At 43.7% G+C, this 17,855-nt stretch overlaps 1 protein-coding gene across 1 annotated transcript; it reads right to left on the bottom strand.

Moving 5' to 3' along the window:
• Positions 1-915: 915 nt before the first annotated feature.
• Positions 916-7,514, bottom strand: SYNGR2 (synaptogyrin 2). Its single transcript, XM_026667300.2, has 4 exons — positions 7,387-7,514; positions 5,595-5,832; positions 2,176-2,315; positions 916-1,700 (listed from the first exon to the last, which is right to left on the bottom strand). Exons 1-4 carry the CDS (start codon positions 7,489-7,491, stop codon positions 1,503-1,505), a joined length of 681 nt encoding a protein of 226 aa, XP_026523085.1. The 5' UTR covers positions 7,492-7,514; the 3' UTR covers positions 916-1,502.
• Positions 7,515-17,855: the final 10,341 nt, after the last annotated feature.

Below are 17,855 nucleotides of genomic sequence, written 5' to 3'. Positions count from 1 at the left end.
ACCCTTGCCTAGTCATTAATCTTTCTGTAAAATAAAGTATTTGTCCACTCCCCTAAAATTATAGGACACATCAAAATCCACAACATGTTCTAAGAGATGCATATAATTTGACTTCTACTATGGCAAAAGATTTACAACACTTCAAAGCCCCAAGATTGCAACATTTGCCTGGAGTTTCCCAAAACTTGCAATTAGAAAACAGCAGTGTTAACAGCCACAGGCTATGGATACAAAAAAGCCATTCTCTTGAAAGACTTGTTAATGGAGATGTATAAAACATTGTGTGCAGAACAGTCATTTTAGCTGATCTCTTCCTGAACTGAAATACATCAATTTTGAATGTTTTGGTCTGCATACAGATTAAAATGGGGGGTCTCTTTTGTTCCAGTAGTGGAGGTTTGAGATAGGGCAAGAGTGGCACCAAATGCAGAGGCTGGCAGTCACAGCAGGGAGGAAAGGAAGGCACTCTGAAGATTGGGGATAGGCTCTGCTGTGCTTTTGGGGCAGGGACTGCGTGGGAAGATGAGGGTCAGTGAGGTAATGGGATATGCTATGCTTTGGCATTGGCTGTGGTTTAAGGCCTATTCACCCAAAAAATCCTGATTTGAGTTTGATCAAAAGACAGTATTGCAGCTATTGTTTTTGAGCTCTTCTAGATGCAAAGTGTGATGGCTTCAAAGCAGTGTACTTTCCCCTTCACACACATTCCTATTTGTTAGTGATTCAGGAAAGGTAAGGAGAATAAAATTTGTAAGAGTGAGTTTTGCCTTTGGTACATTATTGAAAACTGGTAGGTCTCTATAAAGTATTTAAAACAGGTCTCACAATTCTTCATGGAACCAAGTTCTTCCCACTTTTAAACCAAAGAAAAGGCATGATATGATAAATTCAATTGAATCACTAATGCAATGCGTCTAAAGCTTTATCTAGAAATGCTTTTAATTGGTTTTGGTATCAGCAACTGAAATGATAGAAAGCACTGCACAGGCATTTCTCAGTCTGGAAGGGTAGCACCACAGCCATAGGAACACCAGACCCATTGGAGGTCTGGAATGGTCAAGATGAACAAGCACACCAAGGCACAGATGTAACAGCACTAGGCATATAGCAGTAGTAAGGATCCCACTGGGGCATATCCAGTAGAAGTAGTCTTCCTCAGTTGCAAAATGCCTCTAGCTTAATTTCCAGCAAGCAGCTTAGGTTAGCTGCAGCAGTAGTAAGACCAAGTAGTCAATACCATTTCAGCAATTAATACGCCTTGCAAGTCACACTACAAGCTTCCTGTACCCACAAAGAGGGGTTTGTTTTTTTCAAGAAGCAAGTTTTGAAAATAGTTGAAAACAATAGACTATCCCAGAACCCATTACATATACAGGCACAACCTACAATCTTGGTTGTAACATCCTCACAATTTCACAGTAGACATAGTCCCCACCCCGAGAAATGAATACATAGCACTAATGTACTATTCCCTGCCAGCTGCTTTGAACAGTGAGTAGCAATCAATACACAGGTGGAGGCTGGTAGCCCTCAGAGTTCTCTCCAGTGGTAGTGAAGGGTGGCTGCTGGTAGCTCTCATGACTGGCATTGGGGTAACTGGAGTATGGGGGTGTTGGACCTGGAGCTGGGTCGATGTAACTTTGGTCAAAATCTTGGACACCCATACGGTAACGCTGAAGGGCGAAGGCAATCAGGAGTCCCTATGGAGAGGAACAGTTAAATGCAACAGTAGGAATCCGCCCACAAAAGATTTGCTTGCCAGAGAACAAATATCTTCTGCAACACTCAGCACAGTGTTCCATGAATATGCCATCACCTTAATTAATTTAATCACACTGCATCTTAAGGAATCAAACTGAAAAAGTTACTTCTTGAGTCAGTTCTATTGTAAAAGGCGCCTGGATGCATTTCCCTGGGATTCCTTCCATTAGTGTTTTTACAGCCTTTCTATATAAAAGAATCAATTCCATGATCCTCAGGCAATTAGAAGGCTGGGTTAATGACAATAAGATTTGAATCATCCTGATTTTGGGCTGAGGTCCCTTTAATGAAATAGCAAAAGAATCACGGTTTCATATCCTGTTTGCCAACCAGGCAAAATAAGGCTTAAATCTCCCTAGGCTGACAATGTTCATCACTGGTCTTTCTTGAGACAGGAAGAAATTCTTTACTCACCCATGAAAAAATGGAGAAGAAACTGAAGGCAATTGATGCACGGGCAGAATCAGCCCCAATTAATACCTCTCCAGGCTGCACTGATGACCACTGGTTTGTCAGCACACAGAATCCAATAAACCACAAAAAGGTCCAAACAGCTAGACAGAAGACAAGAGAACACATCCTTATAGATTACATGATAGTATGACAGTAACATTTTAGCTATAGTTATGAAAAGTAATGTACAGTATGGTACATTAATCTTGACATTCTGGAAGAGAGCGGTGGTGGCACAGTGGTTAGAATGCAGTACTGCAGGCTATTTCTGCTGACTGCTGATTGCCAGCAGTTCAGCAAGTTTGAATCTCACTGGTTCAAGGTTGACTCAGCCTTCCATCCTTCCGAGGTCAGTAAAATGAGGACCCAGATTGTTGGGGACAATATATTGGCACTGTAAACAGCTTAGAGGGGTATAAAACACTATGAAGCGGTATATAAGTCTAAGTGCTATTGCTATTCTTTTGGGGGGGGTGATTCAAATCAGCATTGGCCACTTTAGACAAATGGTCTAGAGCAGGGGTGGGGAAACTTTTTGGCTCGGGGGCCGCATTGACTTTTAAAATTTGACAGACGGGCCAGGTCAGCACAAGATTTTTTGGGAATCGCCCCCCCCTCCCCCCCCTCTTCTCCTCCTTCCCCTCCCCTCGGAGGCCCCCTGAGTCAGGAGTTGCTACCACCGGCGCGGCTCCGCGCGGCTCCAGTCCCGCGTTGCCTTGGGAAGGGAAAGGCAAAAAGGAAGAGCCGTGGCGGTGCTTTGCAACGGGAGCAGCAGCACCAGAGGCTCAGGCTCAGCGGCTCCTGGTTTTGCTTTTTCCTTCCCAAGGCAACGCGGGACTGGAACCGCGCGGAGCTGCGCCAGCGATAGCAACTCCTGACAGCCCCAGCCGGACACCTGAGCGGAGCCCGGGCAAAACTGCCTGTTGCTGCTGCCGGAGCACCGCCGCCGGTCGCCTCCTCCAAGCAGCCCGCCCGCCCGCCGGGCTTCCCCTCTGCCACGCGGCTCGGGCCAGGCGCGCGCCCGCGAGTTAAAAGGAAGCCGAAAGTTGCTGGGAAGTTGCTCGGGTGCTGGGAGCAGGCTTTTAAAGTGCCGCCCGAGCAAAGTTTAAGCAGCCCGCCCGCCGGCGGAACCCTTCCCGCTCCTCGGCGGGAAGACGCTCCAGCCTGCAAACTTTGCCTTTGCAAAGCCCTGGAAACCCCGGAAACCCGAGCAACTTCCCAGCAACTTTCGGCTTCCTTTAACTCGCGGGCGCTCGCGCCTGGCGGAGGAGAAGCCCGGAGCCTCCTCCAAGCAGCCTGCCCGCCCGCCCGCCGGGCTTCCCTTCTCGCCGCTGCTTGGGGCCAGGCGCGAGCGCCGCAAGTTAAAAGGAAGCCGGAAGTTGCTGGGAAGTTGCTCGGGTGCTGGAAGCAGGCTTTTAAAGTGCCGCCCGAGCAAAGTTTAAGCCTGGAAGCCCCGGAAATCCGAGCAACTTCCCAGCAACTTTCGGCTTCCTTTTAACTCGCGGGCGCTCGTGACTCGCCCCGAGCCGCACGGCAGTCCGCTCCAAGCAGCCCGCCCGCCCGCCGGGCGGAACCCTTCCCGCTCCTCGGTGGGAAGACGTTCCAGCCTGCAAACTTTGCCTTTGCAAAGCCCTGGAAGCCCGGAAAACGAGCAACTTCCCAGCAACTTCCGGCTTCGTTTTAACTCGCGGGTGCTCGCGCCTCGCCCCAAGCCGCACGGCGGAGGGGAAGCCCGGAGCGCCGCCGGGTCGCCTCCTCCAAGCAGCCCGCCTGCCCGCCGGGCTTCCCCTCTGCTGCGCGGCTCAGGGCCAGGCACGAGCGCCCGCGAGTTAAAACGAAGCCGAAAGTTGCTGGGAAGTTGCTCGGGTGCTGGGAGCAGGCTTTTAAAGTGCTGCCCAAGCAGGACCGCCGAGCCGGGAAACCGGGCACCAAGGCAGGGCAAGGCTCCACCAGCAGCGGCCTAGCTTTAGGTGGCTCCAAGCAGCCCGCCCTGCCCGCCGGGTGGAACCCTTCCCGCTCCTCGGCGGGAAGACGCTCCAGCTTGCAAGCTTTGCCTTTGCAAAGTTTAAGCCTGGAAGCCCCGGAAAAAAAAGGGGGATCAGCGGGGACTCACCTTCGGAGAGGTCACACTCGAAGGTGATTTCGAACTCCCAGCTGAGGCCTTTGCAAATTTCTTTTCTTTCCTACCCTAGATCGCTCCGCACTGTTTTGCAGCTTTGGGGGCCACGCGGCACAGGGCAATACGCCACGCCCAACAATTTTTTTCAGGGTGGGCGGATTGGACAGACCAATGGCAGCGATTTTTTTTCAGGGGCGGGCCGCATTGGACAGACCAACGGGCCGGATGTGGCCCGCGGGCCGTAGTTTGCCCACCCCTGGTCTAGAGCATGGGCAGGCTTCATTCTAACTTTGTAATAGGCATTAGGCAACACAATACCCTTCAAACATTTTGAACAATATCCCAGTGTTCTTGATCATTGGTAATGATGGCAAAGACTGAAGAATTGTAGTCCAATAAATTTTGAAGGACTGCTTGTTCAATGACTGAAGCTACTATGGGACTAAAGGAAATTTCTGGCCACTTGTTCATGTTACAGCCATTGTAGCATCCACATGATCACGATCCAGGTGCTTGGTAACCCACATTTATGATGGTTGCAGTGCACATCAATCACATGACTACCATTTGCAACCCTCACGGTCAACTTCTGACATACAAAATCAATGGGGAAGCCCGCAGGAAATTGCAAATTAGTCAAGTGACATTGCATTTAACTGGGTTATGTGCTTCAGGATTGCAATCACATGACTTTGCTTAGTGATGGAATTGCAGGTCCCAGTTGCAGTCAGTAAGTGAAGAAATAGTACTTTATTTAGAGCAGGGATCCCCAACCCGAGTCAGTGGCTTTCTTTTGCAAAATCACCGGTGACATCAGGCGGCCCAAGCTTTTGGGCGAAAGGCTTTCATCGAGAACAGACTCCAATCTTTTGGTTAAAGTGGGGGGGGGCGGGGGGCTGGACCAGCGAAGGGGGGGGGGGGGGGGGGGGGGGGGTTGTGGGGGGGGGGGGGGACGATTAGAGCAAGACCCAAGCTTAAACCAGAGAACAGACTCCAATTCTATGGTTTCTTATCAGCAATTGTCCTCATGAAGAAGCACCAGAATGAGGTCCCCCTCCCTTAAAGCCACTATGCCCCTTCACAAAGCAAACCTTTAGAGGGCATCATTCCAAAAGATCTGAACAATTACATTCATGCACAGGGGAGTAGGAGCCAACAGGGAAAATGCTATCCCAACTCTGGAAGAGAAAAAAAGAACATGGACAGAACTCAGCTGTTCTCCCCAGAGCCCTGTTTGAGTTCACATCTCCCAGAAACATACCTGAGAAGGCTAAGTCGGCCATAACGAGGTACTTGCGATCAGTGGCGCTGCTAATCTGGGGGAAGTAGATGTCGACCATAAAGAAAAATATACAAGCCAGGAAGGCAACCACACCAATGCCGATACCATAACGACAGGCATCCTCGCTATGATTAAAGATGCAGTAAAGATTACTAGCTGACGGCGGGTTGGTGTAACCTTCCCCAATGATGCAGGAGAAAACAATGAGTGCAAATATCTGCAAAAATAATAAAAAAAAGAAGGGGAAAAGGTCAATGCTAACACTTCCCAGGGAAATCCCATAATAACCATTTATCAAATTACAGATCCTGTCAAGTTTTGAACTCAAATACTCATGCCTGGCACTATTCTAGGGCAAGAAGCCAATATATGCACACTTTATTGGCATGCTGCCCAATCCCCAAAGACTAGGTCGGTTAACATCATAAAACAAAACTTTGATAAAAGTAACAAAACAAAACAAAGTATGATGGCCCAACAATAAACCTTCATAATCAGCTAGCTCTGGTGTTCAGGCAATAGCCCTGCCCAAGAGGAATTCCCCATTCACTGTTCACAGAAATGTCCTCCCTTTTCCCTCCACAAACACAAGAAACTCTACCTTAAAAGGTTTGCAGGTTCCTGCTAATGGACCGGAAATAGGCTCTTACAGACTGAATGCTCCTCACAGGTAATCAAGCACAGCCCTCAAGCAGGTGCTTCTCAAACCCAAATCAGCACAGCAGCCTTTTTGTGTGCCTGCCTGACTTGCTTTGGCAATTTTTACAATGTTTGGAGACAAGGACAAAAGCTTCTAAAAGTTTTTTTTTTTTTGAAAGCCACGGAATATATTACTTTAAAAAATACAAATTTCCCAGGATTTCAGGCTACCCCCTTAAAAGAAAGTTGAAAGTCAACAAGAGAGCTGGCAGCTACTTCCGTGTTTTGGCTAAGAAAACCAGAGGGACGGGTGGAGCTCGACTTTGTCTGTCTACTACGGTGCCTGGACTGTATTTCCCTAAGTCTCCAGTAGCAGTGGCATTGCCGCGCTCGTTGCAAGGCAGGGCTGGGTGCTTCAAAGCCGAGGGAGAGCAGAGCCATGACCGTGCTCGTTTGCTGCTCCTATTCTCGTTCCATTGCAAGGAAGCCAGGCCAGCCCCCTCGCGCCGCCCGTGGCCCATCAGCTGACCTCCCCATGACTAGGCTGCCGCACAAACAACCCTCGCTACAAACGGAGGGGTTTTCTCTGGCCGAACCGAACCAAGGCACCGACCCACCGTCCCCTCCTCAAGGACCTGCCCGGCGAGCGTCAAAACACCCGCCTCGAGTTTGCAACGCCAAGGGCGAGAGTTGATCCCAGCCCGGCCTGAATCGGCCGTTACTTTCCCAAGCGGCTCAACGCCGCCGGGATTTTGGGGAAGCGAAACACCGGAGGGAGAGCACCCGACCTGGGTTAAAGCAGTTAATCCCTCCGCTGTGGGACCCTCCGCTCTAACAGCGTTGCATCGTGACTCTGCACTGCTCCGGCTACTTCTAGGAGGTAGTGGTCCCAGCCTAGGTACGCAATAAGTAAGCAGACACTCCTCTAGTGGTTCCACTTCGGTGCTGCCGGAACACCTAAGCTACCGGCACTCCGGCCACGTCACACGCCCTCGTCCACACCCTAAGCGAGGGCAGGTGAGAGCCCGCGAGAGGGGCGGAAAAGAGAAGAAGCGAATCGGTCTCCGGTAACCTCGAGCCCGCTGGTGGCTTCAAGCTTCTCCGGGGCTCGGGACCAACTTCAGCCACTCACCGCACTGAAAATGCGTGCAATGACCTGTGGCTGCTGCAAGAAATGCCACAGGTCAAACGTGCCTCCCGCTTTCGCGGCTCCGTAGGCGCCTCCGCCGCTCTCCATAACTCTCTGACGCTGCTTTCCGCGACTGTCCCAGCCCAGAAACTCCCTATGGCCGCCTCGCCCCAAACTTGTGTTTGAGCGTTCACGAGCTCCGCCCCCTGGGGAGGAGACCCTGCCCGGGACCGCGGAAGCGCGAGGGACCGCGTGCTGGTTAAGAGAAAGCGGAATCGAGGCTTCTGTTCCTGCTCGCCTCAAAAGCGACTCGCTTTCTCCTCTCCCTTACTAAGGAGGGAAGCGCGCGTGTGTGTGATGAGGCTTTACCTATTGGAATGCTTTCTCGGTAGTGTGATTCAGGTTTGGCCCTTTTTGGAAAGGTGATGAAGCCTGAGCTAGATGGAGTAAGAAAATGAACTTGAAATACATTATTGAAAGTTAATGATTGTAAAGCTAAGGATAATAGAATAAGCGACATATGTGATATAACATTAATAAAAATGATTATAAATATATACAAGTTAAATATAATATTTTGTGCATGAAGAAATATGTATTCAACTGACACACTGTGGAAAAGAAAGGTTTTGTGTTTGTTTTTTGTTATGATAAAAATAAAATTTATTTTAAAAAATTAAAAAAAAATTAAAGGAAAGGTGATGAAGCCACATAACTCTGGTGGGGGGGAGACAATAGCTTAATAACAAGGGGAAAAAATAGCTTCTCATTCAGTCTCCTGAATTCGGACAAATTTCTAAATGGCATCTAGGAAAGTATAATCGCTATAGGAGCGATGATTCGACTATCAGAGAAAGCAAAATATCCATTGTCATAACATTAAGATTTTTTAAAAAAAATTAAGTGAATTTAATGTAATGCCCACATGGTACCCCTGCTCTGCAAGATACACAGTAAACCAGCAGGTTTCTAGATGCAATTTAAGATAGTAACTATTACCTATAAATCCCTATTTGGCATAGGGCTCCTATTTGAAGGACCATTTGCCTCAGGATTTCTGTCCATCCTGTAGGTCCACCCCAGATCCCTGCTGCTCCCACCCTGAAGACTTTTTGGAAGGCCTTGAAAATCCTATCGTTAAAGTAGGATTGTGACATTTTATGTTGGCTTTGTTGTTTAGATTGCCCTCACATAATTACTTTGTAGTTAACTTTTGTGCTGCTCTGGTCATTTTTTGTATATTGTTTTTATATTATTCTGTTGTGAACTGCTTAGAGGCAGTTGGAGTTGAGTAGCACTCATATTGAATAAATTATGTTCTATAGTTGAACAGCGATCAGGATACAGGCTAAGAATAGTTCCTCTTTCTCTGAAGAGTGTACTGTGTTCAGAGATGCAGAATTTTCAGCAAAACCTATCAGGGTCTGAATGACATAATTCAGATCAAGGGCTTAGGACATCGGCTCCCTTTATGAAAAAAGAAAATGAATCAATTCTTATTGAAGACATTTTCTTTAATATTAAATGCAACAAAGGGAAAATACTGAGCATGTAGCAAGTAGTTTAATCCTGAGCAATTATAACACCTTTAATCTCACGAGATACATTTATCTCAATTTCTAGTGTTATCTAATATGAAATACACTGATATTTCCAAGCTCCACCCAAATGGTTTTGATCCACTTGTATAGTTTATGGCCTTCCTGTAGTTTATGACCTTCCTATAGTTTATGGCATCCAACCCTCACAAACATGCCTTGGCATATTTTTTCTGCCGTGTTCCTATGATGTAGCTTTCATCATGGCTCCTTTTCATGAGTCACCCTTAGCTATTCTAGTATTGAAACAATGTTCTCTTTACCAATGATACTGCTGAAGGCCACCTTAAGGTATCTAAAAGTTGTTAGCCTTTGGTTCTCATCAAAGCTGTTAGCCTTTGGTTCTCATCAAAGCTGTTAGCCTTTGGTTCTCATCAAAGCTGTTAGCCTTTGGTTCTCATCAAAGCTGTTAGCCTTTGGTTCTCATCAAAGCTGTTAGCCTTTGGTTCTCATCAAAGCTGTTAGCCTTTGGTTCTCATCAAAGCTGTTAGCCTTTGGTTCTCTGTTAACCTTAGACGGAAATCAGGCCTACAGTGACTTGAAACACAAGCTTCAGAGGCAAAATAAAGATCAGCAATGAAGAACACAAATTTAGGTGTTGTTTTCTATTCCCACCAACTCAATACCAGGGGAAGTCCTGAGTCTTGTTGGAATCAGTTTAGAGTTCAAACTATTGCAACTCATTCAGTGTTTTAGATCCATTATGATTATGCAGGAGTGTAGAAATCTAATACATGTGATTCATTAAATAAAACACCTATCGGGAGTTTGTGTTATGTGTATCATAAATATGATGTAGTGGATCAAAGAGTTAGTTTGTGCTCTGGTCAATAGTCTCCCATCCTCATGTTTGTATGTGGATCATTTTCTACCTTCCCTAGTCCAGATATTGTATTTTAATAATAATAATAATAATACTTTATTTGCAGTCACAGACCAAAACACAAGTACAACAAAAGAAGAACATGGGAAAATTAATCATGAACAATTGGTCACCAAGAACTTGACTAAGGGGAATTACAGCGTTCTCCTCTGATGGTTACAGCTCTTTAAAAAAAATGTAGAAACCTGAGAAGTGATGTATGAGGAGCCATCCCCTAGACCAGGGGTCTCCAACCTTGGCAACTTTAAGACTTGTGGACTTCAACTCCCAGAGTTCCTCAGCCAGCAAAGCTGGCTGAGGAACTCTGGGAGTTGAAGTCCACAAGTCTTAAAGTTGCCAAGGTTGGAGACCCCTGCCCTAGACAATATAAGAACAAATTACTAACATTGGGTCTAGAAGGGCCTGTTTCAAGGAGAGACAGTAACTTAGATCTGCCTGCGTTATACATAGGGCAATATAAAAGGACATGCTTCATAGTTTCAGCCTCAGCTCTGCCACAGGGGCATAGCCGCTCATTAATCGGGAGCCTATTAGAGATATTCTATTTTGTGGGTTCTGCTCTCCTCAGAAGAAAATACATTTTCTTGCTTGATCATCCTGTAGCTCTCCTCTCAGCTTCCCCTACGTTCCTTTTTCTCAGGGATCTTTTACACCAAGTTTAGGGGAATTCCATCAGAACTCTACTTTTCGTCACTAAATATCACTTTTCTTAGGCACACAAAATTCACATTAACAAGGAAAAAAATGAATCATTAAACCATTACACAGTATTAAATACATGTCAAAACAAAACATCTTCCCATCATAGGTATCATCAATTCCATAGTGGATATTAATGCATCTCATCCAACATCCTTCTGCAAAATTACAGGATTGTTCACAGTACGTGTTGCCTCTTGAGTCTGTATTCTCCTGTGTCTGAGAAATGTAAACCGCAAAGACAATGCTGGGAGAGGCAAAAGAGAAATTGTCACACTGATGCCAGTAGTTCCCGTATTCTTTTTTTTTTTTTTTACTTCCCTCGCTGAATGGATAGTGAAATGAAAGAGTTTAAGGATAAGGCATGGAAAAAATAAATTTTAGAGATGCTCAAAACTGAAGTGAAAAAAGCAACTGGTATTAGAGAAATTACAGTTATATAATTTAACAACAACAACAAAAACCAGACTCCCTCACCAGTTGCAGCTTACAAGGTAGAACTATGCCTTGACAACACCAGTCATCTTCCTTAGCTCATGACACAGCCCTGTGCATGAATGATGGCAATACTATGTGTACTGGTAAAAAAGCCAATATATCCCAACATAACATTATGGTACAGGTAGTCCTCGATTTACAACCATTCATATATTGACTCTTAAGGCATTAAAAAAATGTGACTTATGACCATTGTTCACCCTTATGACCCTTGCAGCGTCCCCGTCAGAGGTGGTATTCAGCCAGTTCTGACAGGTTCTGGAGAACCGGTAGCGGAAATTAAATAGTTTGGAGAACTGGTAAATACCACCTCTGGTTGGCCTCGCCCCCATCTATTCGCTGCCTCCCAAGTCCCAGCTGATGGGCTGGGTCTTCATTTGTTGCCCTGCACAGGAGAACGGAGCTGGAAAGCAGGTTAGTGGGGTGGGAATGGAGATTTTGCAGTATCCTTCCCCGTCACACCCGCCAAGCCATACCCACCAAGCAACGCCCATAGAATCGGTAGTAAAAAAAAATGCATACCACTATTGATCCCCGTGGTCCTATGATCAAAATTCAGAAGCTTGGTAGCTGGTATGCATTTATGATGGCTTCTTTTTGTGACTGCCATATAATCCCACACTCTTCAAAGCACTGCTTTGGAACTCCATCTAAAGTACTGTGTAGCTTGACATGTTAATTACTATAAAAGAGCATTTTCTTATCTGGTTGCAAAGTAGAATCTGTGGTGGTGGGAAATGTTGCTATTTTAAAGGCATGAAAATCTTTATCTGAACTTCAGGATTCCTTTGGAAGTGAGAATGATCTCCCTGATTCGTGTGTGTGTGTGTGTGTGTGTGTGTATGTATGCCTGTATGAGAGAGAGAGAGGGAGGGAGGGAGAGAGAGAGAGTATGAATGAATGAATGCTTGGTATGATGAAAGACAAGAGAATGGGGCTGGATCCATAATCCATATCAACTTTATGTTCCTTTTTTATTTAGTATTTATGGCAGGTGGACATACAACAAAGCAATGGCAGAAATTGATAGATATCTGCCATTTGAATACTATATTTAAACTACTACAGTACTTTAAACATTATGTGGTCCTGGAACATCCTGTTTGCCAAGTTGCTGAGCCAGTGCAGAAGCTGGATATTTAGTGCAGTATTTGTCAACCTTTCCCCTTTTAAGAAGTGTTGATGACCACTCCCAGAAATCCCCAGCCAGAATTCCAGGATTCCACACATCTTAAAATGGCCAGGATTGAGAAACACTGGCCTAGCCTCTAGACAGGGGTGAGAAAAAAAATGCATACAGGGGAAGTCTAACAACTGTGGCAAATTAGGCCTGCATCTTTGTAAATGACTCATAGGTTTCCGTCACTTTCTCACATAAAACATATACTCTAATAATCTTCTACAATATTCCTGATACTGAAACTTAGAAAACTTAAGAAAGAGATTTAAAAAAGATTCCCAAAACATAATCATTAAGCTAAGATTTGACATTGGGCTGCTCCAATGCCCAAACCTGATAAATATTATTGCCTATATACTGAAGTTTTAGAAAGGGACATTATCAAGAAGCTGAAGCAACTTGCCTAATTGAAAATGATGCAACCTTTCAGTCCTTCAGTTTAGAAAAGTGGCAAACAATGAGAACATAAAATTGTATGGGATGTGAAGACAGCAGGTAGACGCTGCTTTAATAGTTCTGGAACTGGATTCATATGATTAAAAAGGATTATGGGAGATTCTCTCCTCCCCCCAACAAAACCCCACAACCAAATATTTCTTCACACAAAGTGCATAGTTAGACAATGAAATCTACTAACATAAAATGTGGCAAAAGCCATCATCAAACAGCTTTAAAAGGGATAACCAACTTCACGTAAGATAGGTTATGTCTTATCTATATTTGTTAGTAATGATCTTAAACATTCAACCATCCAGTCACTGGGAAGGCAAAGTGGGGTGGCCTTCTCATAGATATCAAGTTCTCACTTTAGAAATAGAATGCAGGGCGAGACAAGACTGTAATATTATTATGATTTATGATCTATGTTATTGCTTCTAATCTTGGCTGGATGGCCAGATAAGGATCTTTTGTCTAACAGGTCCAAAGGATTGATGTGCATATCCGTAAATAAAGGGCACTTTTGCCTAGTTTATATTCTGACAGGCCAACAATCAAGGAAACTAGAATTCTATATTTAGTTAGAATTGTTTATGATACTTTGCCTTAACTATGAGAAACACTGATAACGAAGACATAGACCAATAAGTCAGGAAGATATATCATTACAAAGTCCTTCAAGAACAGCTACCAACAAAATTTGTGAAAGCAGTCCTTTCATTTTAGATATCAGAAGCAATGAAAATGAGTAAGTGAGATGAGGGAATAATGCACAGGGGAGGAATGGTAACTGAGGAGGAATGCCTCCCGAGTCCCCTAAAATGACATGTCCCGGTTTTTGATAGACTTGATGCATGCCAATCCTCCCAGAACTTACAGGTTTGGCAGAAACAATTGGAATATCAGCAACTTGGTAGACCAGACTGGAAAATCAACTCCACAGGAGGACTAAAACTATACCTTATTGAGATAGACTACAATAACAGAATCTTGAAAGACTGATTGTGCTATCACTCTTCTTTTATATCCCAATAAATCCAGGAAGCATATGCTTGAGCTATTTCTGAACATTAGTTTGCTTCCGGGGACATAAAATAATGTCCCTCTTTACCTAGATAATTTCTTCTGAAATGAATTGTCTGTCTTTACCTAAACGATCATTTCTTGTGAAATGAATGCATCATGTTACACACAATATAACAACATATGAAAGTGATGTATATTACATTTCTGATTTACTACAGTTTGAGAGCATTAGCTTTTCTTACTAAAGTCAGACTCCAATCTTTCCCAAATCCTAATATTCCTGGTTTAGTAAGAATCGCTAGCTCCAGCAATTAGGGATTTTTGGTTCCCAGGGATGGGAGGGACCAAAACATTGGGAGGAAACACACTTTTGGTCCAAATTTGGACACAGCCACTTACAGCCTCAGTCTGACCTTTTTCCTAATTAAATACTTAAGTTAAATACCAAAGGTTGGGCCTGCCATGGAACTCTTAGAGAATGAAGTAGAAAGCAGCAGCCCTTAATAGCAAGAGGATATATAGTACAAGAAGAATGTTCAACTAACGGTTAAGTGGCTCTGCTAGGATGATCTGCCAAGAGAAAGACTATCATCTATTTTTGTGCAATGGAGCCTGAAGTGAAGCTGTTTATTCTAAATAATAATAATAAAATAATAATAATAATAATAGAATAGTATAATTCATGCATGCTGTGAGTAATGGCTGCATTGATTACAACTACCATAATTCTCAATATATGTCCAATAGCCATATTAGAATAATATATTTGAGAGATGCTAGACCCATAATATTAGAGCTTTACTACAAGAAAAGTTTGCTGTTCATTGTTTTTAATAATCTTTGTACATAGCCAGCCTCTAGAGGTCTCCCTTGCCTTACACACCAGCTTGATTAATGGTTTAAATTTAAAAATTGTTAGCCCTGTAGATACTATCAGACAACTTATTGTCCTACTGATGTTGCTCAAACCAGCAAAGTCAATCATGAAGGCTGTTGTAATTCAACAGCCATCTGCAAAGCAACAGCTTGCCTACTACCATAGAAGCTATAACAGGAATTCCCAACCTATTTGTTCAAAGAGCACTTTTTACATTTTAAGATCATGTCATGTGGATTAAAAGAAACAAAAAAAAAAGAGGTTGCCATGAAAGCTGGTCCATTCACAAAATGATTTCCATTAACTGGTGTGACCAAAAGGCAAATTACCCTAACTTCCTTATTTTCTAGTCTTCCAAGATCCTATTATCAATCTATGGTTTAATTTAGTTTTTTTTTATTATCATGTAGGCACATTTGAAAACATTTAAAAAACACAGAAAAAATAGTTATAACATCTGCTATTTTTATTTTATGTGAATAGGAATCTAAGCCATTATTGGAAAAAGATGACTAGAGGCCAATGTTTTGCTTTGCAGCATGCTGATTTCAGTTTGGTAGAAACTAGAATAGCACTTCACTCACCAGCTCTGACTATTTTATACTAGGGCAGGGATTGACATTTTTAAAGAAGGAGGGAGGGGAACATTTCTCACTTCCTTTGGTTGATGTCATAATGTCATGAGAGAGTGTTCTTTGGTCATCAGGAAGTAAAAGGCTGAGTTATAACTGCCTTCTCCTCAAACATTGCCCAGTCTTATCTATTTGTGCAGCTGACAAATTATTTCCAGTCGCTTTTTTTAAATTTCATCCAGAAAACCTTTCCCAAACTGGAAGGTTATAGTTGATGCCCGCCTGAAGCTGCCTTTGCTCACTAGACTCAAAGTTTAGAAGGATCATGATAGACTTGAATATTGGACCTTATCTAACAACATGAAATTCAATGGGGAGAAAAGTAAGGTTCTACATTTAGGCAAGGAAACCCAAATGCACAGGCCTAGAATAGGTGGTACCTGGTTCAACAGCAGTAACTGTGACACAGTAACTGGTGGAGAATCATTTAAATACAAGCCAGCACTGTGCTATGACCATCAAAAAAGCCAATGTGTCCTAAACTGCATTAACAGAGATAGAATCAAGATCACATGAAGTGTTAGTACTGCTTTATAAGACCATACTTGGAATACTACATCCAATTTCGGTCACCACAATGCAAAAAAAAAATGTTGAGACTCTAGAAAAAGTGCAAAGAGCAACAAAGATGATTAGGGGACTGAAGGCTAAAACATATGAAGAATGGTTGCAGGAACTGTGTATGTTTAGTCTACTGAAGGGGCTGGAGACTACAGTGACATGATAGCAGTGTTCCAATATCTAAGGGGCTGCCACAAAGAAGAGGAAGTCAATGTATTATCTTAAGGCAGGAAGAAGCAATGGATGGAAATTTATGAAGAGATCCAACGTAGAAATAAGAAGCAATTTCCTGACAGAACAATTAATCAGTGAAATGGCTTGCTTCCAGAAGTTGTGGATGCTCCATTAGTGGAGGTTTTAAAGAAGGGATCAGACAGTTTGGAATGGTATAGGGCAATGGTGGCTAATGTTTTTGGGCTCCTGTACCAAAAATTGTGTGTGCACCAGCGCACATGTACTCGCATGCCAGCACCCAGAATGCAATGCGTGCCCCCATTCTCACGCCCCTGCGCATGCGCACGCAATCCCCACCCCCACCCCCTTACCTGCACTGCACCTCACAGCTGATTTTTTTGGCTGGTTGAGGCCTTTTTCGGCCTCCCAGAGGCTTGGAAAAAGTCTCTGCAAGGCTTCTCAGGATGAATTATAGGCCCATTTCATCACTTCCGGTATCACAGAAAGTGATGAAACAGACCTATAATTCGGTCTGAAAGGCCTTGCAGAGGCTTTTTCCAAGCCTCTGGGAGGCCAAAAAAGGCCTCAAACCAACCGAAAAATCAGCTGTGAGGCATGCACATGCGCAGTGAGGTAAGTTTGCCTGCAGCTCGCGTGCCAGCACAAATGGCTCTGCGTGCCACTTGTGGCATGCGTGCCATAGATTCATCATCACAGGTATAGGGTCTCTTGCTTGAGCACAGGGTTGGACTAGAAGACCGCGTCTCTTGCTTGAGCACAGGGTTGGACTAGAAGACCGCCAAGGTCCCTTCCAATTCTATTATTCTATAGCCACAAGTGACCAAGTCCAACCTTGAATTCCATTAATTTTTATCTAACTGTAAGCAAGTGCTAACCATTAGTTCAAAAGTTTCCTGAGCATAGTCTGTTTAGCAATAAATCAGTTGAATAAGATCTTCTTGTGTGGTCTTTCCCGACTGATATTGAAGCATTTAGTCAGTAAATTAAAAAAGAACATGCACCAAAAAAATGGCTTAATTGAGTAAAGCTAACTATGGGCAAGTGTATTATGCAAACATAACCTATATGTGATTAAATGTTTAACACCATATTAGAATTATACGTGTTGTTTTATAAGAAAGACGCTTCCTATTTTTTAAAAAGATTTTCAAATATGAATTAGAATACATCAGTCTAGCATACAAAACAATGTATTTTATCCTTACATTACAATCACAGTTAATTATTACCCCTCTACTTTTCGCTCACCTGCCAATAAATACAAAAAATTCTAGCAGGGGCGGAGCTGGCGTCGCGACGATACGGCATGCGATCTTGGAGGTCTGAGATCGCAGCTGATATCTTTGCTCCTGGATGATCCTATTGGAACTAAACCATCCCGAAGAGATGGTGAAAGTGAAGAGCACATCCTGTCGATCCCAGGGACACCGCAAAGTCACTGATAGATCCAGGAGAAGCTCTTCTTGCCAGCAGCAAAGAGGCAGCCATTAAAGCTGCTGAAGTTGGGACAGCTCTGAAACGGAAGAGAACAGAAAGAGAGACTGTGCCGGTTTGGTGAGAACTTTTTCTTTATTCTAAGATCTGAAAGGACACCCTAAGGAAAAGAAAGAATCTGTAAAAGTTTTGACAGAAGTGATTAAGCGGCGATTTTAAACAGGAATGTCTAATGTTTTTTTTCTCATTGCTGGATTTTCTATACATGATCTTATATTTTGAAACTGGACAGGTTTTTTCTTTTTCATCTATTTTTTTTCTCCTTTTTGATTTTGTAACTATTTTAGGCTAGAGACTCCCATTTAGTTATTTCTTTTTTTAAAATATCTTTTTCTTTCTTTTTATAAATTCTTATTGCATTTTGCTTGGAAAAGGAGGGGGAAAGTGAAAG

Source organism: Notechis scutatus, chromosome 2 (assembly GCF_049901735.1).
Source record: "Notechis scutatus isolate UNSWTSFEM ecotype Mainland chromosome 2, rNotScu1.2, whole genome shotgun sequence".
Taxonomy (NCBI): Eukaryota; Metazoa; Chordata; class Lepidosauria; order Squamata; family Elapidae; genus Notechis; species Notechis scutatus.
Note: the sequence above shows the minus strand (reverse complement) of the source record. Positions and strands in the feature narration are given on the sequence as shown.